This window comes from Typha latifolia, chromosome 11 (assembly GCF_019914945.1).
Source record: "Typha latifolia isolate L0001 chromosome 11, TyphaL0001v2, whole genome shotgun sequence".
NCBI lineage: Eukaryota > Viridiplantae > Streptophyta > Magnoliopsida > Poales > Typhaceae > Typha > Typha latifolia.
Window position 1 is genome coordinate 2299780 of NC_133096.1, and position 25985 is coordinate 2325764.

The 25985-nt window shown below is 35.1% G+C and overlaps 3 protein-coding genes across 6 annotated transcripts; 2 read left to right on the forward strand and 1 right to left on the reverse strand.

Annotated features, from left to right (window-relative positions):
- Positions 1-4919: 4919 nt before the first annotated feature.
- On the forward strand, positions 4920-8503 carry LOC140797797 (small ribosomal subunit protein uS7). 2 transcript variants are annotated; one of them, XM_073151455.1, is made up of 4 exons: positions 4920-5057; positions 6170-6441; positions 7692-7895; positions 8238-8503. In XM_073151455.1, the coding sequence occupies exons 1-4, from the start codon at positions 5001-5003 to the stop codon at positions 8290-8292; spliced, it is 588 nt and encodes a 195-aa protein (XP_073007556.1). In that variant the 5' UTR covers positions 4920-5000; the 3' UTR covers positions 8293-8503. The 2 variants fall into 2 exon arrangements, with proteins under 2 accessions (XP_073007556.1, XP_073007557.1); XM_073151456.1 differs by lacking the exon at positions 4920-5057 and adding an exon at positions 5061-5132.
- A 3423-nt stretch (positions 8504-11926) lies between these two features.
- LOC140797799 (pentatricopeptide repeat-containing protein At4g32430, mitochondrial-like) lies at positions 11927-15740 on the reverse strand. Of its 2 annotated transcripts, none has more exons than XM_073151460.1 (3): positions 13305-15740; positions 12759-12840; positions 11927-12672 (listed from the first exon to the last, which is right to left on the reverse strand). In XM_073151460.1, the coding sequence occupies exon 1, from the start codon at positions 15738-15740 to the stop codon at positions 13467-13469; it is 2274 nt and encodes a 757-aa protein (XP_073007561.1). In that variant the 3' UTR covers positions 11927-12672; positions 12759-12840; positions 13305-13466. The 2 variants fall into 2 exon arrangements, with proteins under 2 accessions (XP_073007561.1, XP_073007560.1); XM_073151459.1 differs by having other exon boundaries at positions 12759-12850.
- A 227-nt stretch (positions 15741-15967) lies between these two features.
- LOC140797798 (protein PUTATIVE RECOMBINATION INITIATION DEFECT 1) lies at positions 15968-25101 on the forward strand. Of its 2 annotated transcripts, XM_073151457.1 has the most exons (9): positions 15968-16405; positions 17197-17309; positions 17384-17568; positions 20640-20948; positions 21079-22045; positions 22122-22821; positions 23130-23410; positions 23477-24146; positions 24661-25101. In XM_073151457.1, the coding sequence occupies exons 1-9, from the start codon at positions 15968-15970 to the stop codon at positions 24877-24879; spliced, it is 3882 nt and encodes a 1293-aa protein (XP_073007558.1). In that variant the 3' UTR covers positions 24880-25101. The 2 variants fall into 2 exon arrangements, with proteins under 2 accessions (XP_073007558.1, XP_073007559.1); XM_073151458.1 differs by lacking the exon at positions 20640-20948.
- The last annotated feature ends 884 nt before the right edge of the window (positions 25102-25985 follow it).

A 25985-nucleotide genomic window follows, 5' to 3' on the forward strand; every position in this document is an offset into this window, starting at 1 on the left:
CCGATCACATTGTGGCCGCCTTCATGCCTAAGTCGAGCCCAGTAGGTGAGAAAATTTTCTCACCTACCGTGGCAAGCCATGGTGCCACCACGTGCTGCTGGCCAGACAAACTAGCACGGTTGGCCTTGCTGCCGCACCCTCTCCCCCACCGCCTCTCCCTCTCAGTCTTACTCTCCTCTCTCTCTTTCGGTCTCTCTCACTCTCACTCTCCTCCCTCTCACACTATCTTTCTCTCCCTACTACCGACGCCGGCCTGTCGCTGTCTCGAGAACTCGCTGCCACCACCTCCACCAAGCACCGATCCCGAACCCCTTTAGTTAAGACCCCATGGACACTGCTAGTGACTTGAGATATAATAAGAAGATATTTTAGAGTAAAGATGATGTGAGCTATAGATGCAAGACAGTATAGAAGATAGTTTATATAAATATTGAGTTGTACCATTATTGGATATTTGTACTCAATTATATCAGACGATGAATTGTATAATACATGTCTACCATTATTGGATATTTGTACTTAATTGTATTAGATGATAAATTGTATAATACATGTCGGATTATAGTGTACTCATGTATTAGTAATTTTAGTTGTATCTTGATGGTTTGTTGTGGCCTATGTGAGCCTACCATATTATGTAGCTATCTAGTATGATTATTGTGGATATAGATATGAATATTGTAATAAGTTTAACTTGATGATATTATGATTTCTTTTATGATAGATTATGTGAGCATATGTGTGTATTTGTGTGTGACGAGCTCCACCTATCCTATCGTGTGCGCTGTGCATGTCGTGTGGGCGGATAAGCGTGCACGTGCTCGTGCCAGACGGAGGCATTACATTTTGGGTATTTAGTGGAAGAGATAAAATGCACGTATCTTGAGGCATACTAAATTTGAGTGAACTAGTTAGGAGGCCATGAACATGACTTGGAGCTCGAGGACAACTAGTGGAACGAATTGGTGGGTCGCACCATCGAATTGAGTCATATCTGCATGTAGACTCATGGGCCAACGAGCATGACGTAAATTAGTATACTAGTCACTTTGAGGACAAGTTGTCGGATTGTTACGATCCGATCACATATGTTTAAGTTGGGTCAAGTTAGTTAGTTAGCTTTATCTTATTATTTTAAATTTTAAATAAATTAGATAATCCGTATATGAATCCGATCCGCTAGAGATTTTTACTCCTATAAATAAGAGTGGATATGTGTTGATCATTATCATGGAATGAATCTGAGTTTAGCCAACTTAATATTTTCATCCTTATCTTTTACCGTAGTTATTAGATCGTAGCTATAGAAGCATTCCGATCTTCCAAACCCTAGCCATCTTCCTCCAATAGTAGCCACTCTACCTTATGGCTGTCCACCACCACCCTTGGTAGTCCACCACGCTTCGAGATCTGCCACAACGTCAACTATTTACTATTTTGCCCTATTTACCCTACTCTACTATTTTATTAATATTGTTTTCATCTAGACGTCAGATTCTTATGAAACTAGATACATTAGAACCCTAAATTCTGAGGCTACCTCTATATAAATTTTTATAATTTTCTTACATCCAGATCTGTCTAGATCTGATTTGTTAACACATTTGGATTTGAGCCTAACTTGGTTGATGAATGCATATATAACAAGTTTAGTGAGAGTAAGTTTATGTTTCTAATTTTATATGTAGATGACATATTGCTTGCCAATAATGATATAGACATAATCTATGAAACTAAGATTTCTTTTGAAGTATTTTGATATGAAAGATCTTGGTGAAGCATCATATGTGTTGGGTCTTAAAATACATAGAGATCGAAATAAGGGTATTTTGGGGGAATAAGGCGTGTTAGGTGACGATCCCAGTGAAGGCTATCATAAGCTTGACATTGGAAGTCGAAGTAAAGATGGCATAGCTTTGGCGATCATCACAAAGTTATCCAACCGATCAAATAGAGCCATCTATAGTTTTGGGCTCTATTTCATTATATTCCATCTATATCCCAATTCTAGAAAAAGCATCCAAAAGCAAGCCGTGCAATCTGGGCTTAGGTCGAGATTGAAATAAGGGTATTTTGGGCCTTTCACAATAAGCATATATTGATAGAATTCTCAAGCCATATGGCATGGAACACTGTAAACTAGGAAATACCCCTATTGCAACAAAGACAAATTTAGTCTCAATTAGTGCTCAAAGACAACTCAAAAAAGTAGAAATGCACCAGATTTCATATGCTTCGGTAGTAGGAAGTCTAATATATGCTCAGGTGTGTACGCATTTGGATATTGCATACATCACAGGAATGTTAGGCTGGTATTTCAGTAATTTTGATCACTAGAGAGCAACTAAGAGGGTGCTAAGGTATTTGCAAAGAACAAATGATCATATGCTGACATATTGAGGATCAAATAAGTTTGAGGTCATTGGATATACTGATTTTGATTTTGTGAGTTGTGTGGATAGGATAAAGTCAACATCTAGTTATATTTTTATGTTAGCTAGAGGAGCTATTTCTTGGAGGAGTGCAAAGCAAACCATAATTGCTTTTTCCACCATGGCAGCCGAATTTGTTGCGTGTTTCGAGGCATCAAATTATGGAATATGGCTAAGGAATTTTGTCATTGGACTATGTATTGTGGATACTATTAAGTTGCCACTAAGATATATTGTGACAATAATTCAGTAGTATTATATTCCAATAACGACAAGAGCTCGTCGAAATCCAAACATATCAATATTAAATTCATTGCTGTGAAGGAAAGAGTTTAGAATGACTTATAAGTATTGAGTATATTGGTACAACTTCCATACTAACAAATCTGCTGACTAATGGATTGCACCCAAACACTTTCAAGAGCATGTCTCTCGCATGGGTATCTATGTTAAAGAGAATTATTAGATTTAGTGGGAGTCTGTATCATATGTATCATCTTTTAACTTTTATATAATATTATTTGTATGTATTATGCAGTTATTCAGACTTCACTTATTCAGTTTCAATTATTCAGTTTATTATGCACTCTATATTTATGATTAATCTCAAAATCAAATTAAGTTAAAAGTGACCAAATTGGAGATAAGCATGTGGATCATATTGCATGTAGTTCCCAAACTACACATCTCTTTCATGATTTATGTCATTCAGTTATGTTTACATAGTGATTTATGTTGATTTAGTTTTGTTTTATGAGACGAGTACTACTTAAGTTCTTGTGAATATGGCTGATGGATGGAATTAGTTGATGATGCAAAATGTTATGACAGCATAGCTTGAGTACTTAATTCGGTTATATATATATTATTCAGGTACATATATAGCCCAAGTAAGAGATTGTTAGAATTAATTTTAATTAATTACAACATATATAGGCTTATATGTGATATAAGTATGTATTGAATAATGGACTATCAAATATCTAATAAGACCCTTTATGAAGTGATCAAATTAAGTGTTATTTATTGGGTTCAATATGTCTCATGAGGAGCGAGGTCTTTAATATGTAGAATGCGTATTAATAACAATTCATGAACTTTTGATTAAGTGATGGTATAAATTATATAAAGTTTGAAAATAATACATTATACTATTGGTCTCTTGGGAACAAAATTAAATATGGCAATGTTATGTAAATAAGGAAATACCCAAATATAGACAAGTTTTGAATTTAGGTTGGCTAAGGATCTAGTAGGAAAAATAGGCTACTGATCAACACTTTTCTATCTTTTAAAGAGATGCATATGAAAAGAGAAGATGAAGGTCTATCTCCATCTCTTCAAATTCCGATCCTCTCTCTCTCTCTTATAAATAGAGATTAATCTTGAGTGATTTGAGATGGATTTTTTGTCAAGAACTTGCAATTTGGGTGTTTTTCCTTGTGTAGAAAAGGTTTGTCATTGCTATCTCTCTTGCTCTCTCCATTGGACCTGAGAGGAATTATTTGGAGATCGAAAGGCTTTTAGTGATCACCGACGATTGTGTCTCTCAAGAAAATTATGGCTATGGACCAAGGAAATTTAGAATCAAAGATCATAGGTTCACTAGAGAATCGTCGAAAATCTAGGATTTATGAATTGCGGTAGGTTATGCATGAATTACTATCTCTCAGCTATTAGGTTGAATTTAACTCGTGTTTTTAAGAATTAATTTTATAATGCTGGATCGAATGATAAAAATTATAAATTTAGGATGTAAATGATAATAAAAGCTAAAAATAGAATGTTTTTTTTTATCAATTACTTGAGATTTCTTTTATCAAAAACAAATGTGCCACCAAAAAATAAACATGAAGTCTCAAACTAAATAAATAAACATGAATATCTATGAGAAAGGGGCGTTTTGTGGTAAATAACTCTTTAGTTTTTTAATTCACAGGCCCTCATATTATCAAATTACAAATTTAGATATTTTTTTTACTAATGTAGACTAATTTACCTTTTCTCTAACTTAATCCAACTATTTGATTACAGCGAACCTTTTGCATATATGATGCGTATGAATTACATAGGTGATGCATGACTTTTTTTTTTAAATCTCGATGAGCACATTGTTGAAAATTACAGTGTATAGTTTGCATAGATGCTAAGTCGCTATGTATATATTATATAGGTAATGCGTAGTTTTTATTTTGAAATCTCAATATACATATTATTAAAAATTAGAGTGTATATTTTGTATATATAATACGTATAAATTATATAGGTAATGTGTGATATTTTCTTTAGAATACGGCAGTACTTTTTAGATTTGTTAGGGCTAAATTAATTAAAAAAGATTTGAAATTATAATTTGATAATGGGTTAAAAAATTAAAATGCTTTATGCTGCAAATCACCCTGAGAATACGTAAAAGTTTACTGTGCAAGTGTAATTACCTTAGTAGTTAACAACTATAGTAGATATTTAATAAAATACCGTGGAACCTAGGGTTTTCACTCCCCACTTCTCCCTCGGCCTCGTTTCCCGCTTCCTCTCGCGAGCTTTCTCGTGGTATCAGTGGCGACAATGATGGTTGAGCCCGAAGTCAAGCTGTTCGATCGGTGGTCCTTCGATGAAGTGCAAGTATATCCTTCTCTTCTCTCCTATTATTTACGGTTCTAGCGTTTCTGAGCTCCATTAGGAGACTAGTTTGATATGGTACGGAATTCTTGGACTTAATTTATCAGCATATTGGTTCCCCCTTGTGATGCCTTTATGGTTTAATCACGCGGGTTTACTGGTTACTTTGGTGCAATTGATATTTTTCTGTTGCCTAGAGATCTACACTATCGCAAGCATGGCTTCTTGATGTGGTGAGTAGGGTAGTCTTGTAGATTTTCTAGTGCTTGGATGGATTTGGTAGTGGTGGGGAAAATGGGAAACTTTAAAGAAAAAAGAGACTGATGATTAGTGAGGATGTCCCATGACTGAGAATATTAAGGAAAAGGAAGATGTTTTAAGGGATATACTGCTTAATTCATTCTCAGTTTTTTCTTGGTATTGATAAATGGGAAAAAAAATATTAGTCATTGAATGTCTCATATTGATGTTGAGAGATCTATATTCTGATGTAAATTTGCTTTAGAGCTAAGAGATAATAATATATGTAGAGTATATGTTTCATGATGATATGGTAATTATACCTTCATTGTCTCTTTTGGTTTTACAAGTCGATATTACATCCTATAACTGGGATGGTTTGATCTGAAAGCTTGTAATTCATTCAATTATTTTATTATTTTAAAGTAGGATACTTTCTTCTGTAGGGTTTCTTAGAATTAAACCTTTTTTTTTCTTATTGAATATCTGTAAATGATTATCTGTTATTGATACAGGATTTGCATCAGAGAGCAAACAAGCTGCATCTTAGTTTCTTTCATTTCTGATGTTACAATTATAGCACTTATTTTAGTTTTTCCTGAGGTTCCTTTTACATCTTTAATGGACCTCCAGAAAGGACCTCTGTTTGAGTGCTTCTCCAGAAGAAAATAAAAGGAAAACATTGTGGAGACTGGATTTGGATTTTTGGACTTAACATGTTGTATTTCTCGAATGTCTTGTTTCACTTACCTGTAATGGGTCTCCAGAAAGGATCCCATTTTGAGTGCTTATCCAGAAGAAAATAAAAAGAAAAAATTGTGGAGACGGGATTTGGACTTAACATGTTCTTGTATTTCTCAAATGTCTTACTACAGGTCAGTGACATTTCACTTGCTGATTACATTGCTGTTACCCCTGCAAAGCATGCTACATATCTTCCTCATACTGCTGGAAGGTATTCAGTGAAGAGGTTCCGCAAGGCCCAATGCCCTATTGTTGAGAGACTGACCAATTCTTTGATGATGCATGGCCGTAATAATGGGAAGAAACTGATGGCTGTTCGTATAGTTAAACATGCAATGGAGATCATTCATCTGCTTACTGATGCAAATCCAATCCAAGTGATTGTTGATGCTGTCATTAACAGGTGATTATTTGACAACCCATTCTGTTGAAAAGTACAGTACTTTTGGATGGTTATTGATTTATTTCAATTCCATTGAATCAAAGAAAACAAAAAAATAAGCTCACATTGAGAATATTTTATGTTTAATCTTCTTGCACCACAATCTGCTCAAGAATCGTGTTAGATTAAAGCCTAATGCTATCTGACTGTAGGTATGGCAGGCCACTGTTGTCTGAATTGCAATGGGCTAGTATTTTTTTAGTTAATTTTATAGGCCTTAGCAACATTGTTAACATGGATTAGTTGCAATAGTTTTGTGTATGACTATATTCTATATGGTCTAAATCATTCTAATTAAGATTTAGGACTGGATAAGAATCTAGCAGGTTCTGTGTTACTTAAAACTGTATAGTTATGATTGATTGAACATATGATATTTGTTTCTTAATTAAGGTCGCATTTCAAGGTTGTCACTTGATGATTGAGTTTTGCCAAAAACATCTATAACAGACACTAGATTATTGATTGAGTCTCCGCCATTCAACCTAATTAAAGTATTAAACAACAGCTTGAATCATTCACACGTGCATACACAGGTTCAACTATCAGCCAATCCATATGATTCAACCTGATTCAGGACAATGAAGCAGCCCGTATTGTTGTGATATCATTTATTAATAGTCTTTTAAGACCTTGGAAAAGTTGAATCCAGTCCACTTCAAAGGAGTACTGAGAAACTCAAAAGATCTCTTTTAAGGGGCTATGTATATAAGAACTTTCCTTTCTCCATCTCATCTGCCTATAGCATTTGATTGCTGAAGATGGTATCCCTTTCACCATACGACTTTCTTAATAGCTATAGCTCTCCGGAACAGTTTTGGATGTTAATTTCGAGCTGACCTCGTATATCAATTGCATATCCTGATGACATCATCTATTAATGAAAAGACTCAGTATGTTCTTGTATTTCATGTCTTCTGTAGATGGTTTGAAATAGATAGATACTTCTACATAATATGATACAAATATATTCGTGGTTATATGAAACATAGTGTCATCTGGATAGAAATATGATGTTGTGCAGCCGGTATGGTTTACTCTGTAGTACCAAAAGAAGAAAAGCTTTTCTACTTTTGATTTGCGATACAGGCTTGAGATTGGTTCCATGAACTTCCGTTTGTCAGTTTTATATGCTAGCCTTTTTCCTCTGCTTTGTAAGGTTTTCACCATCAAGTGTGACAGTGGCTTACTTTATTTTACTCTGATCTTAGTGGGCCACGAGAAGATGCTACTCGCATTGGGTCTGCTGGTGTTGTTAGGCGACAAGCTGTTGATATTTCTCCGCTGAGACGGGTTAATCAGGCAATATACCTCCTCACTACAGGTGCCAGAGAGAGTGCTTTCAGAAACATCAAGACCATTGCAGAATGCCTTGCTGATGAACTAATAAATGCAGCAAAGGGCTCTTCAAACAGGTATCTGGGCTCTGCATCTTTTACTGCAGATATGAGTTGTACTCTTTGACTATATTTAGTCGTGTCATATTGAGTTAAAAACTTTCACTTATCGCCAAATGCTGCAGCCTTGTCAAAGTAAAATGCACTTTTCTCTTAGCTTAGCACTTTTGTACAGACTTGATTACTTAATGACACAAGTACTATTGTATTTTTTGTGTTCTTTTGTTGCTTTTTGATGCGGTATGCTGCTTGATTTTACCATCCCTCCTGTCAGCACTTAATTTCATCAGTGTGATTTTTATTACTGCTGGTTTTGTGGCTACTGCTTTTATCACCAACTCACTTCAATGTTTTTAACAGCTATGCCGTCAAGAAGAAGGATGAGATTGAACGTGTTGCAAAGGCAAATCGTTGATTGCTGTTCATTCACTACAAACTTTCTCTGTACGTAAGGATACGAGTTTGGAGTTGACAATATTAAGCATTTTTCTGTGTTTATTTTTTTATCTGGTTTTATTATGACTCAATTGTTATGCTTTTTCCTCTATTACCGTCTTACAATCTGGAAAACATCGGATTAGTGCTGGGATTTAAGTTTAAAGATTAAATCTTCCTTTTGATAGTAACTATAGTTATCAAGCATAATTGATTATCAGCTGTCTGTATATATATATATATATTAATTTTTTTTTTCTGTAAATGTATCATGCATGGGTTGGAGATTAGTTGTCGTGAAAAGGTTGCTTATATTATTTTCTATAGTTGATAAATATTTTGATATAGTGAAGTGTTAATTATCAATTGCAAAATAAAATATAATTAAGTTGTAAAAGACCCTAATTTTTTTATAAAATCCAAAATATAATAATGCTAACAAGAGCTTTTCGTCAAAATAAAATAACTTTTTTTAAAACAATAACATGGAAGGCAGCTCCCATCGGATGAAAGGGATATTGGCGAAATATTTCCAAAGCCCTATGAGATAGGAATATTTCCAAAATTTTTTATTTTATTATTTTAAAGAAAGAAAGATTTAATTAGGTTGATACATAGTTTAAATAGTAAATATATTATTTTATCTATCAAATTAATATTTGATTTGATAAAGTATTAATTTATTAAAATATTTTTGATGTTATTAGTACATATAAAAACTATTTTAATAATAAGATAATTTATGAAATAATTATTGTATCAATTAAATGCTATATTATTAAGAATTTTATAATATTTAGATTTATATTTAAGTGTATAAATCTAAAATAATAGTTAATAATAATAATACCTTTTAAAATATGCTTATTTTTTATATTTATGCTGTTTAAATTGAATTTTATTTATTTAGTATAAAAAAATATGATAAAAGAGGAGAGAGAGTAGAGAGGAATGATAAATTATGAAAAGATGTCGATAAGATATTTAAGAGAGAAGAGAGAAGTAATGAATTATGACAATATGTTTGAAAGATGTAAGTGATGAGTGATAAATTATAATAAAATATTTTAGAAAGGATGTAGTCAAATTAAGAGTAAATTGGTAATTAGGTTAGTGTATGATATAAGATATAATTTTGATAAATAGTAATTATATTTATGATGTTTAGCTATTATTATAGAATAAGAGATTGTATTTTGGAATAAGAATTTTGTTATTTCTCAAGTAAACGAATGCTAAAAAGTAACTTATTACACTAACTATTAATAAAATGGTGAAATATCAAAGAAGAGGAATGGAAATATTAATAAGTTCAGTCTTCTTTTTATATATAAAACATTAAGGAGCTGTTTGATTTCTTATATTTAGAAATATATATGCATTAAGAAATACATATTTCTCTAGATGTTATATCTAGAGAAATAAATATGAGTTGTTTAGTTGGAGGTTTTTATAAATGCTCCATTAATAGATACAATGTTTAACCCAAAAATCGTTGTTTGATTTGATGTATCAAATTTAAAAATATGTACCTTAAAAACTTGGTTAGACTCATATGCGGTTTTTTAGTACTCATTTGATCTAAGTGGAGGCCAAAAGACTACATCTAACCTAACTTGACCCATCCTCTTCTCTCATTTCAATTAAAATTTAAATTTCTATTTCAACTGAAATTTGATTTTCTTTTAGTTGAGAATATAATTACAATTTTTTTAATTCTAAAAATACAACCAAATACTTATAATTATAATATCAAAATAGTATTATAAAATGCAATAATTAAATATTTATTTATCAAATATATTATTACACAATACAACAAACTAGACATGTGTTTAACAAATACAGCATTATAAAATTCAATCAACTAAACAATCTATTTGTTTATCTAGGTTGATTGTATTTTATAATACTGTATTTGTTAAACAAATATTTAGTTTGTTGTATTTTATAATAATGTATTTGATAAATAAGTATTTGATTGTTGTATTTTATAATACTATTTTGATATTATAATTATAAGTATTTGGTTGTATTTCTTATATTATCAAACTAAAAGAAAATTAAATTTCAATTGAAATAGAAAATTAAATTTTAGTTGAAATAAGAGAAGATGGATGGGTCAAGTTAGGTTAAATGCGGTCTTTTGGCATCCACTTGGATCAAATGGGTATCAAAAAATTGCATGAGTCTAACCAGTTTTTTAAAATATAATTTTTAAAATTTTATAAACCAAACCAAACAATGGTTTTTGGTTTAGACAATGCATCTATTAATGCAGCGTTATAAAAACTTCCAACCAAACGAACTCTAATACGATGAATGTTTTATGTGCTGCAAACTTTGCTGAATCTATTAGTATTTTTTAAAAATAAAATTCTAATTTTTTTAATATTTTAGTGTATTACACGTATTAACCGCTGATAAAATTAATATTTTATTTTATTAACTTACGGATGTAAACGCTAAACTTATTAACGTTTTTATCTACAAGTAAAATGCTAGAATATTATCAGTATTTTACCGACAACTATAATTCCTTTTGGTATTAAATTTGGGGTTGTCATTTCAGTAAAAAAAAATAAAAAAATAAAAAATAAAAAATAAATCGCTGCTAGTTTGGCCAAATGATTATCTGAAACGTAAACTAATGCAATCTTTTCAAATATATTACACCTAACAGCCTCAAGGAGCAATAGATGCGATGGTCATCGTCTGTTTTATGAATTACATTACTTGTGGGTTAAACCGTCCACCATATTATTAAGATCTATATGGATTCTTTATGGATTAAAGTAGAAAATTTGCTATATATATATATATATTCTTCTTTACAATCATGTGGTACTTTTTTTCTGAGAGAGAAATTTAATAGATCTATCATATTATTTATTTTAATCAAATAATTACAACTTGATACATGAAAAGAATTAGGGATATGACAAGAATCCTAAGAACAAGCTCGACAGTTAGTTAAATTACAAACCAAACAATGGTAATAGCAAAGTAACTAGAGCAAGCAAGCACAATAAGAAGAGAGATGAAATAGATTAAACACTTTAGAAGCAAGTCTCTTACTTGACCAACTATGATAGCACTATAAATATAATATTATGAGTCTTAAAACGTTGATCACTCAACAAAAGAGCAAGTCTAGATAGCAATACAGGCACGCTAGTGACGGTAATGAAACCAGGTGAATGCCCCATTTGAGTAGAAGCAAGTCTCTTACTTGACCAACTATGATAGCACTATAAATATAACATTATGAGCCTTAAAACGTTGAGCACTCAACAAAAGAGCAAGTCTAGATAGCAATACAGGCACGCTTGTGACGGTAATGAAACCAAGTGAATGGCAGAATGGAAACGAACCTATATCATGTGAAGAACATTCTAAACCTAAAGTACAAGGATCTACCATCATATCCCAAGAATTGCTTCTCATAGTGCAACATCTTCCGGGCAGACTATCTCTTTTCAAGAAAGAAACTAATTAAGCTTTGGATAGCAGAAGGGTTAATTTAGAGATCTAAGAGAGACATGCAAGCACACCTGAGGAATTCGCAGCTGACTACCTTGAGGAGCTCCGTAGAAGCAGTAGAAAGAAACAACTTTTAAAACATCTAACTGCAGGTACTGTTAAATTGAACTTCGAGAACAATAATTTTAAACATTTGTACTTAGCTCGAGACATTTTAAATAGACCCAAGAAGTGTCACCTTACTTTGATACTACATTTAAGATTTGTTGGATTATCAAGAAAGAGAACGTTTTAATGATTTATATTCTAATAGGTACCTCACAGCAGTGGATCTACAGGGCTCGCCCAAGGTGAAATTTCTTCCAAAATCTATGGAGAAGCTCTCCGACCTGCAAATGCTGGACCTTTCCTCGAGTGTGATAACAATACTCCCACCTGGTACAATAGAACTCCACAGATTACGGCATCTTTGTGCTGCAAAGGAGATCGATGCAACCTTGAAAGTCTTTCCAAGCTTTTGAACCAACTGCAGACACTTCAGTCAGTGGAAGCAACCAGCAGTGAATTGATGACACAATTAGAAAAGTTGACCCAACTGAGAAGCTTGCCAATATACGAGTTGAAGGGCATCCAATTGCAAAACTCTATGGTGCTTCATGGCTTCCCAACCTCAAAACTCTCCCAAAAGATTGAAGATAGAGGATGAAGCTATGGTGAGCCTGCAAATCTTAATATTGCAAGGTCTGGAGAAGTTAAATAATGTGCCATGTGGTATCGAGTTCCTCAAATCTCTAGAGAAGCTGGCCTTATCTGAGCTACATCCCGAGTTTGAAGAACGACTAAGAGAGAGCTATGAGAAGGGCAAGCCTCAGAATATCTAAAGGGGGTAAAACTTTAGTCAGTTGCAGGGCAAAAAAAAAGAAGCTAAAGGGATTAATGAATTCCACAAACGCATGTGAGTACCTTAACAAATCTAATATATCCTTCTTGCTTGACCGACTTGATGCCCTTCTTGGCGTGTGACTTAGTCATCTCTTTGTTTAGTCTGTAATATGCTATAAAAGATACCAGCAAAAGTTAAACCGACAAGCAAAGTTTCTAAGCAGTGGAAGCAAAGTTTCTAAGCAGTGGGTATATAGCTAATTGATAATCAAAGTTTCCAAATGCCATATGCACCAAAGTAATAGGAAACAATAAACAAATAGAAAAGGAAAGAAAGAAAAGAAGAAAAATAAGAAGATCTAGGGATTTCCTTTTTTGCTGCTATAGGGCTATCTGTATGAACCCCATGATGGAACATAGGTAGAAATGTTTTTGAGTGTAATGCTTCATCAATTTGGAAAAACAGAAAGCATAACTATCAGATGCCAAGCAAAAGTAGGTTTGATTGTTTAAGTGGATTATATAGACTCTAAAAATGTTTCAACTTTCAAGTTCATCTAGGCAGATGCAAACATAACCAAAACAAATCTATACTAATCCAAAAGATATAAATGGTAAATTTCTCACCTTCTTGAAGCCCTTCATTTTGGGATTGTACACATGGGTCAACATTCAGCCCATCCTTTCAATGCTTGTTTTGGAATCGTAAACAATGACTCTCTATAATTTGATGCAAGTCTAAGACTTGAATCATGATAACAAATATGATGTTAAAATAATGCTAAGAAATCAACAAGCAAATGAAGCAGACACTTCCATTTCTATATCACTATCTAAAAGTTTCATTTCTAAACCTACACTATTGGCCACTGAATAGATCTCTTTTGCCAATGGATGTGTCATATCATCTGACGAAAATTTATGCATATGTATTGAATCTCTGATACCGGCATCCACCCAACTGAACCCCACTTCCTTCTTCACCCCTCTCTCTCTCATTCCCTTTCTTATCTTTGCCACATGTTCCCATTCACCCTTTTCAGCATAGATGTTTGAGATCAGAACATAGGTCCCTGATTCTGCTGGTTCCATCTCCATCAGAAGATCCGCCACCCTCTTCCCCATCTCCACATTACCATGGACTCTGCAAGATCCTAGCAAGCTTTGCAATGCTGAAATCCCAGGTCCTGTTGGAATTTGTTTTAGAAGTTCCTCTGCCTCGACTAATCTCCCTGCCCTCCCCAACATATCGACCAGGCAAGCATAATGTTCAGGCCAAAGATCAACCCTGCGCTCCAACATCATCGAGTTAAAGATCTCTTGACCCTTATCAACCATCCCTTTACAACCACAGGCCACAAGGACGGCAAGGAGTGCAACACTGTCAGGAGTAATACCAGAGCTCACCATGTTATCAAAGAGACTCATTACAGTCTCATAGTTTCCATGTTTCGCATGTGCTGAAATTATGGCTGTCCAGCTAATAAGGCTCCTCTGAACTGTCTCCTCGAATGCCTTTCGAGACTCATCGATGCTACCACGCTTAGCATACATGTCAATAAGGGCACCTGAGACATATTCATCAGTGTTAAGACCTAGCTTAACTATGCAGCAATGACATGTCTGACCATAAGTTAAAGACACTGTTTCTGCAGTAGTAATTGAACTGAGAATGCTACCAAATGTATATTGATTCGGCTTCAAGTGTAAGATCAAAGAAGAGAAAATTTCCAGAGCCTCTTTGCATAGTTGATTCTGTGTATAGCATGAAACCAAAGAATTCCAAGTGACTATCTCCTTGTAGACCATCCCATCAAAGATTCTCCTTGAATCCTTCACACACTGCAATTTTGCATACATTGTAATAAGACTATTTGACACATTCACTTCTGCCAAAATACCAGTTTTCACACAAACCCCATGAATCATTTGGCCTTCTCTTAGCAGATGATCACTTGTCACGGCAAAGATTAGCGCAACAAAAGTGACATCATTCGGCTGAACCCCATCTAGTCTCATATCATTAAACAATGAAATTGCATTATCTGGGTCCATAGAAATGATAGTAGTCCACGAGACAACGTTCCGCTCATTTGTGGTTTTGAAAACTGTTCCTGCAGAACCAAGATCGCCACACTTGTAGTACATTGAGATAAGCACATTAGAAAGAGATAGATGCGCTGCAAGTCCTACCTTCTCGGCAAAACAGTGGATTTGGCATCCTAACCTGATCAACCCCTTGTGCCCACATGCTGGTATCACACTAGCAAATGATATCCGGTCGGGTCTCATCCCTTCCTCCCTCACCATCTGAAGGAAAAGCTGAATTGCCTCCAACTCATGATTCCCTTCTTGCGTAAAACCACAAATTAATGCATTCCAAGAAACCAAGTCCTTAAACACCATTTCATCAAACACTCTCTCAGCCTCATCAAGAAACTCGCTCCTAGCATATGCGGTGATGAGAGCATTCATTACAAATGTGTCCACACAAAACCCACTTCTCAAAATAACAGAATGCAATTGCTGCCCAAATTCGACATCCCTGATGTCCGCTGCAAAGGCAAGACTAGTGGTCAAAGTGACAGCATCAAAAGGAACCCCAGCATGGGCCATCATGGATACAAACTCCAAGGCATGAATGGCATCGGCAAAGCCAGAAAGGATGGTGTTCCACGAAACAACATCTGGGTTTGGCAATTCATCGAACAACTTGTGTGCAATATAAAAAGATCCAGTTTTGGAGTAGACGGTCATCAGAGAATTGGAGATGAAGGTATAGGAGTCAAAGCCGGAGGAGACAACATAGGCGTGGAGTTGGGTTATGGATTGGGAGGTCAAGCAAGAGGTGATGGCAGTGGAGATAGTGGCGGGGTTAAGAGGGATGTCGAAACGGAGGTGGTCGCGGATAGTTTTGAGAGGACTGGAGGCGACGATGATGTTCGCAATGGGCCATAATGCTCTTTGCGGGACTTCGTCGAGCAGTTGGTCAGCGGTTTGCGAAAAGAGGGTTTTGAAATGGGAGTTCGCGGGTAAACGGGTGGGAACTCGAAGACGTCGCATCAAATAACGTGGGCCGAGATTAGAGACCTGACGAGTGACGACCGCTTCGAAATGAAGAGATGCGTTTCACTTGAGCTTAAATAGGATTAGGTCAAGAGTGGATTTCCATACTCGTTTCCAACATAGCGAGTGATTGGACTACAGTTTATAAAGCTCCTCGAAGGCGCGCGCGATGTAGTAATTTTAGACAAGAGGAAGGAGGAATAGAAATAAAGCATCGGAAAGCGATGGAAGTAGAGCTCGACGTAGACGAATTGCCTCCGATCCGCACGTGCGCGAAGGGCCACCGCTCGACCTTCTCGGTGGCGGCGGCGGACGGCAGCGGCGCTGCCATCTGCCTCACGTGTCTCTCCACCCTTCTCTCCGACCCCAGCTCCTTATCCCACCACGTCTCCTACGCCCTCTCCCAGCTCTCCGTCGCGCTACTTCACAATCGCCAGCTCCTCTTCTGCACGTGCCGTCCCCACCTCCTCGTACCCCCTCTCGTCCGCGCCCTTGCCGCCACCGGCGACCGCGCTGACGACCGCCTCGCCCGTCAGGCCGCTGACGTCATCACCGACCTATGCAACGCCGCCGCCGATGATCATTCGTACGTCGTCGGCGAGTTCGTCGGCCGGATCGCCGATCTGCTCACATCGGGGTGCCTCTTGCGCCAGCTATACACGGTAGAGAACTAGTGACCGATTTGCCGCGGTGTTTGATTAATAATACATCCTTTTTGTTAGATTGCAGGATAGAAGTTTTAGTTGAGACTGACTGTTCGGACTTTGATTTCTTGATATCGTGGATTAGTTTCAAGAAATTTTTATTACTGTAGATAAATCTGTGTTTGATAATTCTCTTATCTTTTGGGAAATATAAGCCTCTTGAATTTTACTGATTAAATTAGAAATGAGAGTGGATGTTTTCCCTCTAAGAGTCTTGATTTGTCACATAATTCCCACAAATGTTTACATGAGAATGCTTTTATTTGCTACATAATTTAATTATACTTTAGAGCCTTGAGTTGCCACATAATTTGCACACATTTATACATGAGAACATCAACTCCAAAGTTGCTAACCTAATCGTATACATCTGGACTAATTTTTGTAATGCATTTCTTCTGGAATAACATGGCAATCTTTGTTTATAACATACCCTTCATTCACCAAGAGGTAGGAACGCTATATATGAGCTCTCTTCTTTCTTTTTCTTCTCATCTTCTTGATTAAAATAGAGCGGGTTCTATTAGATGCAATACATGACAATCTTGATATAATTACAGTCATCACTATATTCACCTCTGTAGTTGTGTCATACTATAATTCTACAATTACTAACTTAAAGACTTCCATGTATAACATCTGATACTGCAGTGATTTTTATATTTTGGTACTATGAGTTCTGTGAAGTGTGGACATTTTTAAGTACTTTATTTCTCCACTTATGAAATGGTTTTTGTTTTACAATGCAGCTGCATTGTTTCGGTGTCCTCCTATCTTCTCACCAAAATGCTAACCCTGCAGCACACATAGGAGATAAATTCAGTCTGTTCTCCAACCTTTTAGATGGTCTTCAGCTACCAAGGTGAAATATAGTGCTTCTGCCGTGCCCTTTTAACCAACCTTTCCTTCTAATTCCCTTTGTTTTCTTTCATGCAGTGAAGAGATTCGTGGGGAGATTTTTTTCGTGCTTTACAAAATGTCTCTCCTGCAAGCTACACCATGGGATCTTATTTATGATGACAGTGTTGCTGATAGCTCAGCTACTGGAGAGAGGTTGTTACACCTCTCACTTGAAGCTCTGCTAAAATCCCAAAGTAATGATGTGCGCATGAACTGTGTAGGTCAGTGCCACTTTATGAATTATTTGCAATTTAAAATTCCTTGGGTCAATCTTATGAGCTTATTTTCTCATATTAGTAATTTAGTCAGTTACAGGGAGATGTTTCTCGCGGCTGCATTCATTATGTAGATCTTAATTAATTCTATATTCCATACTATTGCTTAAATCTATATATATTATTGCTTGTGGATTTTGTACCTTAAACATGGCATTTCTTTGCAGTTTAGAGCTAAACATGGTTATAGCTACTCTTATTTCTTTTATGCTTAAATACTACACATCTAATTGGATTTAATTGCTTTGGGTGCTTAATTGTAAATCATGGATAGTAGTGTTATTATTCTTTGATAAGACATGCATTTCAAATTAAAAGGGTTCATAAAACTAAAATAAGAAGTGTTAATTCAGGATATCTTATATAAATTGATACAAATACCTATTGTAGTGGATGGATGGAGTACACCCAAATAATATAATTAAAATTACCCTTCTTTTCTGCTCATTTTCTTCGAAAAATGTGTCTATTTTCTGATCTTATGTGTGCAATGTTGGCCTCTATATACACAATAGGTATTTACACTTCGGTAATACAGGTAACTCTATAAGCAATGCCTACCTATAGGTTAGAATGTGTGGTAGTTTTTGCAGATTGCATGGTTATAAAGCAGCAACGCATGGTAGTTTCTGCGCAGTGCATGGTTATAAAACAATAATGTGCATTACTACGCTAGCGATAGATACCTATAGATAGGGAGTGCAGCTTACTAGATATGCAATGCCTATTTCTAGTTATGCATGCTTTGAAATGATAGTTACATTACCTAAGGATATATTTGGTCTTGTCAAGGGCACATTGGAAATTTCACACTACTAGCTAACCATACTCCAAAAGGGTTTGAAACACGGGCTAAGCCTGTTCAGTACATTCGATGTGACATGGCTAATGAAGTATGGATACATACAACATGATACCAACATGACGGCACTGTAAATTCCGAAAAAATAAGGCACAGACACAACATAGGACACAATGGAACAAATAAGTAAGTAAATAAAATATATCAAATTATTGATAAATCTAATGCAAAAGTTTGCAATCTGATAGTGTAAAATATTAAATACACATACATTAGGATATAAGAAGTATTCATGAGAATATACTAATTTAGGGATAAGAAAAAATTGAAAGATAATCAAAAGTGTACAAAATTCGAAAAAGCCATCAAAACTACAAAAACATGTTTAAGTAATTGAGTTCTATAAAAGTTCAAAAATTAACAATCAATGGAAAATAAAAATATGATATAAGGTAGATCATTCATCTTTAGTCGGCGGTGGATCCTCATTGTCTTCATCAATAAATATTATAATCTCCAAATACAGTTCATCAATTGAGAGATCAACAAACGTTAATACTTTAGCACCATCAAAAGAATTATAAGAATTTTCTCTGTCGTCTCATATCTTGGTTTCCTCTCTCAAATAATCTAAAAACCTCTTTGTTAGAGGGCGAAGATTATTATGCACATATACTAAATCTTCAACTTTAAAACTCTCTCAGCCCTAAATCTCACTTATCGGAATACGATAGTGCGACAACAATGAGTGGCCGAGCATGGTGAGCGCGATGAAAGACTGAGCAAATCGAGGGTGATGGATGAGCAACTGAGCAAATTGAGTCTGGCAAACGTCGACTGTGTTTCTTGAGATCGAGAAGTGACTTTCTCTTTTTCTCTGCCTCCCTCCCTTCCACCCCACAAGTAGCTTCTTTTTCATTTCTTTTGATCTCCAGTTGTGCTTCTTTGAGGCCAAATGTACTTCTTTTCAATTTCCATTAGAATTTCTTCTTTGAAATCTCTCTCACTCTCTCTCTGCCTCTCTACTCTCCTTTAAAGCCTTTCATTTTTTTTTATATTGATAGGGCCTAAATTGAAAATTTTGTTGTTATGATGTTAGACCGGTTGGCTTTATTTTATTTTTTTCCTTCATTTTTTCCTTATTATGTTAGAGCATTTCAATTTGCTGCAAATACTAATATTTCTGGATTTGTCTCTTAGCTATAATATGTTGAGAACTATATTACTTCAACAAGAAAAAACAAATATTGAAATGTTGCTAAACCTTATTAGTGCATATGGCGGGGGGATGTGAGTATTATATATGATGGTTAGACTGATGCACAGAGGAGACTGCTTTTAAATTTTTTAGCAGTGATTGAGAGTGACCCTATGGTTTTGATGGCTGTGAATTGGGAAAGAGAATATAAGAACAAATTTTTATCTCTAATTTGATCATTAAAATCATTGAAGAGGTAGAACCTCATAATGTAATTCAAGTAGTTACGGATAATGCACCTATATGTAAGACAGTAGGGATGCTTCTTGAGGCAAGATTTTCTCATATTTTTTGGACTCTATTTGCAATTCATACTCTCTGCTTTGAAGAACATATAAGCAGCAAAACATATTGAGGTAAATGAGATTGTGTTTGATAAGTTTAGCTAGATTTCAATAATTGTAAGGGATGCAATGTGCATAAAAACTTTATCATGCAATATTCAATGAGGTTAGTTGTCCTTAATGAATTTGGCAATTTAAAAATTGATTGCTATTGCGGAGACTTGCTTTGCCTTAATGATTACAATGTTGAAAAGATTCAGGAAGATCAAGAATGGTCTTCAATCAATGGTATTCAATGATAAATGTCGTTCCTATAGGGATGATGATATTGGTAAAGCACAATTTGTACCTTTCGTGGAATAAAATTTAACATATACTTGCCTTTACAGAGCCTATATATATTATGGATTGCAGAAACAAATAAATTATGTTTACATTTGATATATGAAATGTGACATACTATAATTGAAAAGGTGAAGACAGTCATATTTATGCATGAAAACAAGGTGAAGATAGTCATATCTATCATATGGTGGTTCTCAGCCATGTCAGATTATGCACCACTGTTCAATTTAATTCTAGCATTTTCACATGTACCAGTCCTCTATTCAATTGTTTCATTTTGAGGCTACATATTTTTCTAAAATTTGACTAACTGGGTTTTTCTCCTCAGCATTCCTTCTCGTTTTAACTAAAAGAGGTGTCTTTGAGAATTTTTTTGTGCATGATCAGAACAATATTGATGTTAGAGAAACTAATGATTCCGTGCAATCAAATGAGACATCGTTGCCTACTCCTCTTATAAGTTTGTTTGCTGATGCAATCAAAGGATCCTTGCTTTCTTCTAATACAGAAGTCCAAGTTGGCACATTGGACTTGATTTTTCATTTCCTATCATCAGATATGAGTTGTTTTGGTCAAATCCAAGCTCTTCTTAATGAAAATATTGCAGATTATGTATTTGAAGTACTGAGACTATCAGGTAACGGGGTCAGAAGTTTTCTCTGTCTTTACCTAGTATATCTATAGAAAGATCTAAATGTTACCCTGCATATTGAAGTTGCAATAGTTGAAGATGCTCACAAGGTAGAGCTGTTCATTGCTATTTGCAGGAAACAATGATATCTTGATTGTTCCTTGCATTCAAGTACTTTCTCTTCTAGCAAATGCAGTGGAAATCTTCAAAGAAAGACTTGCTATAGGATTCCCCACACTGCTTTTTGTTCTTCATTACGTAGCAGAGATACCATTTCATCCAGTTCAATCACATGTGTTAAAGCTCATATGGACTTGTATCTTGAACAGTCCTGGAATCATGTCAATCTCTCAAGCAGAAGAAATAGCAGTTACCTTGACAGAAATCTTCAGAAGGCATAGCACTGGGGAACTAGGCATGAGTCCTGAAGCCTTCACTCTAGCCTGCTCAACATTTGTGGAGATTTTGAAGTCATCTTCTTCTTTTGATATCCAGAAATTATCATCGCCCATCAAAGAGGCATCAAGAAATGCAATTTCTTCATGTACCAAGTCTCATGAATACTCCGATCTTCTCCTGTATTCTCTTTACCTTCTGAAAGAAGCACTCTTGTATAGTCGGGAAGAATATACCAATCCAAACTCTCACAAAACGGACATAGAAAACAGCATCATAGAAACATGTGAAACCTATCTTTTACCTTGGCTTCAAAGAGTTTCTTTTGATGGGCAACATGAGGAAGCATTACTGGGAGTGCTTGAAATTTTTCATATAATTTTGCTCAAAGGATCCGACATCAAGGCACGGAAGTTTGCTGACATGCTTGCTTCATCATCTTGGTTTAGTTTATCATTTGGATGTCTGGGTCTATTTCCATCAGATCATATGAAATCAAGGGTATATTTGATGCTTAGCTCTGTCATCGACAAAGTTTTAGGTACTGACTTTGGACAAGCAATCAGAGATGCTTATATGTATCTTCCATCAGACCCTCTTGAATTGATATATTTACTTGGGCAGAAGAGCTTGCAAGACATTAACCTGGTTTCGTGTCAACATGCAGCTCTCATAATCTTATATGTTAGCTCATTGTATGGTGAAAGGTACTCTATCATCTGCCAATTTGCTCCACTATTTAAGAAATCTCAATATAACTTTACTGATTGTTAATCCCATCAGGCTTGCTGATGAGAACCAAATGCTCGCTTCTATAGAGCAATATATCCTTATTAACAGCAACAGCTTCTCATGCGGAATTACTGATTCCATGATGCTGACACAACTGGTGAATCTTTATGGCTTTGTTAGAGGTGCTCCATATGGCTACGCAATACCATACAGTCCAGAAGCAGAGAAAGCAGTGTTTCATTTGATAGCTGAAAAGGAGTGGGATTTATTGGTAATGCGAATCCATCCAATAGCACTTAAGTGGCTCTTTCAGCAAGAAGAAATAATGAAACCAATGTCACAACAGGTCTTGAATTTTTGCAAATTCTATTTTTCAAACAAGACCCAGAGTTGTGTATATTTGGATGGCATTCAGTTATTGGACATCCAAATGATCGCAGGACTGGTTGTTTCTGGGGATAGCTATATATCATCAGTACTGGTGTCATTGTTGAGGCAGCAAATAGAAGAAGGTAGAGAAGATGATTGCATATGTGTGCTTAATGTCACGGCAGAAGTCTTGAGCATCTTTCCTAATGTTTCTGATCAGTTTTGCTTGTGCAGCATTGCTGATGCATTTCGTTCTCTGCATCACTCAGTACACTCTTCAGAGATCTTTGTGTCCTGTTCCCTCTTGGTTTTTAATGTTCTGTATTCAGCAAGCTATAGAACACTCTCCCAAGATGATGACTGGCTTGCAGTTACTGTAGAGGTACTCTAGAGTCTAGTCTTTGTATCTTAGAAGTCCCACCTTGAAAGTCAATTGTTCTCCTAGCTATGCTCTGTCACTTGGTGAGAATATAGTAACTCATTAATATCATCGAGTAAAGGACAAAAGGTACATTTTATTTACTAGGGAATGGATTGATTGAAATCCCCTGGCTTTGACTAGTTTATTTTGGACCAGAACTTCATTGCAACTGATCCAACCAAAGGCAAACTTAGACTTAGATTAGGTTGAGAGAAATTTACACAATATAGAAATATGTTGTTTTCTCATATTAAGACTTTTTTTTGCAGTTTCTGGAGTATTTAAACCCTAAATTAGCTTCCCAGTCATGCAGTCAAGAAGACAATGTAATATTGGGAATTTTTTGCCTCATCTTGCATCATTCTACAAACAAAGTTCTCCAAGAAGCAGCAAAAGCCATAACCTTGAGCAGCCCTCTGGTTTCTTTGATGGATAGTGTAGTCCAAACAGCCTGTTCAAAAGGTCCTGCTTTGGTGGAACACGACGAGGAGACAGCCCTGGGAGAGTCCTTGGTGTTTGTTCTTTTACTATCTTTCTTCTCTTTAGAAAGGTTAGTAATGTCATCTTAAACCTTGAAACGATTTGTGTCAGATGAGCTAACATTATCTCTTCTCAGTTTACATGTGATTTTCGAGGAGAATATGGACTGGCAGGACTTTCTTGAATTCTCAAATGAGGTTCACTCTTTGTCAGTTCTTGGCATAGCATGCCATGACTTGTGCAGGCTGATACACTTCGGTTCTTCTCTTATCAAGCTGATTGCTTCACAATGCCTGGTGGAACTGCTTGCAAGGATTTCAGACCAGAGGATCCACCAAAATTATGACCTAAAATGTTCCTTTAGGTACCTAGAATCCATAATGTCTGTAACAGAAGGTTTCCTTTTCTATGAAGACATTAATGTTGCAAGAAATTGTAGCATCTGCTTTGGTACAATTTTATGTTGGGAGAAGCTTGGATTGCAAGAGAAGAAGGCAATTAAAGAGACAAAGTGGTGTAGGCTAGTCATGGAGGAATTGGCAATAGCCTTGACTGCTCCAGGTTTGGCATCAAGATCTTTCACTAATCAGCAGAAGTCTGCAGCTCATCTTGCTGTGTCGTTGCTCAAACTGGACCAAGTACCTGGGTGGATCAAAACTTTGTTTAACAATTCCTTTATCTCTGGAATTATTAAAAACATTTCTGCTAGAAATGTAACTGCAGAAGTTGTCAAGCTTTTCAGGGAGCTGATGGCCAAGAAATATCTCAGCCAAGAGCAGGTTGCTGCTTTACATCACTTGTTCCAGGTGTGTACCTTATCTTATCTTAATACATTGTCCAACAGTTCTATTCTTAAAAAGGTTAGTTAGCATGTACTGTTCCAAATAATATCTTATTTTCCTACATCTCCTCTTCAAGAATAAGCTAATCTAAAACCAGTCTATAGTTGAATAAATTTGAACAGTCAGCTATCTTTTATATTCATGATCGTCTCCTACATATCACAGATTGCTCCATTGATGTGCAGTACCGCATACATTTTGCCTCTCCTCTTGTAAATAATTATTTTCTTTATTAAATGAAGTCCACCATATCGACATTCTAATTAATAGCAAAAACATACCAATATATACTGTGATTTTCAACAAGGAAAATTAGGAGTCACTTGTCAGTGTAGAGTTAAGACTGCAGAATGGTGGAACAAATCGAAATTTTATTTGGAGAGATAGTGTCACAGCATGGCTATCTTAGAAATGTTACTTATACTTTCTTTTCAATTAATTAATTTTGGTTAGTAAAAATTTATTTATGATCTTTCAGATTTGCAAAAAGCAAGTCTACAAAGACAGTACCAATATGCAACATGTGGAGGAGAACTCTGGAAAGGTGGTCACTGCCCATGATGATATAGGTAAAATTTGCAGCATGCTCATTCATATTATGCTGCACAAGAATCTAGATTGCAATGACCTTCAAATCGAGCATAAGAAACTCTTGGACGAAATCGAAATTTTCTTTCAAGAGTCAAGTAGACAATAGTAGTAATTCAAACTGAGGTTAATTTCCTAGTTTTCTACCATTCTAGTCATTTCAGAACATAGCCTTTTCTTCTGTTAGTGTTGTTAAGAGGATGGAATTTCAAATCATATGGATGTTATCCGTAATCCTTTGTTATATTAACCGTGGCCGTCTGGGTTCATGTATTTGAAGAAACTGCAAATGTATAAAGGGTAATATAAATATCAGCTTTTAGTTTATGAATGTCATGGGATGTCATTTCTAAGGGCTAAGTTAGGCTGAAAATGAAATTTATATATAACACCCTGTTTTATAACGTAATTATAATTTACATTTTGTATTTTTACTATTTACAAATTAATCCTTTAATTTAGCAAATATGTGCGAAAAATACTCTTGGTTAGATTTGAATTAACACCATCAGAATATTCTATTAAGTAGCGATATTTTATTTTTAAAATGACTAAAATGTTTTTATTTTTAAAATAATTAAAACGTTCTTAGTATGACTCAGTTGAATGTAATTTTATAATTTTTTTAGTTTAGTATTTGAAGAAATTGCATATGTACAAAGGGTAATATAAATATCAGCTTTTAGTTTATGAATGTCATGAGATGTCATTTCTAAGAGCTAAGTTAGGCTCATACCTTGCCTGGAAGAAAATATGGAAGATATAGAACTTTTATTCACATTGGTTTAACATTATAGATGCTGCATTCTGAAACACATGAAAAAACCAAACGGCTTCTATTAAGTATTTAGTTTGGTCGAAGTACACTGTCAACTAGATAGTTATACTACTTCTTAATAATTCATACTACATACATCTAATCAGAAAGCCATTACAAGAAAAATATTAAGTATTTATTATAGAGGTTTATTCTACATGAGAAATTATCTGCTATTTTAAACCTAACAATCGTCACGAATTCAGAAAGATGCAGAGTATTACATTTCAAATCAAGGGTAAATTGGACGATTTCATTCTTCAGCTGTGATATCAAGTCATATTTCATGAGGTAAAAATATAATTAAATCTAAATAAAATAACAACTAAATCCCAACACTAACACTACTTGTAGGGGCAATTCTGTAACTAAAATAAGCTCTCTCTCTCTCTCTCTAT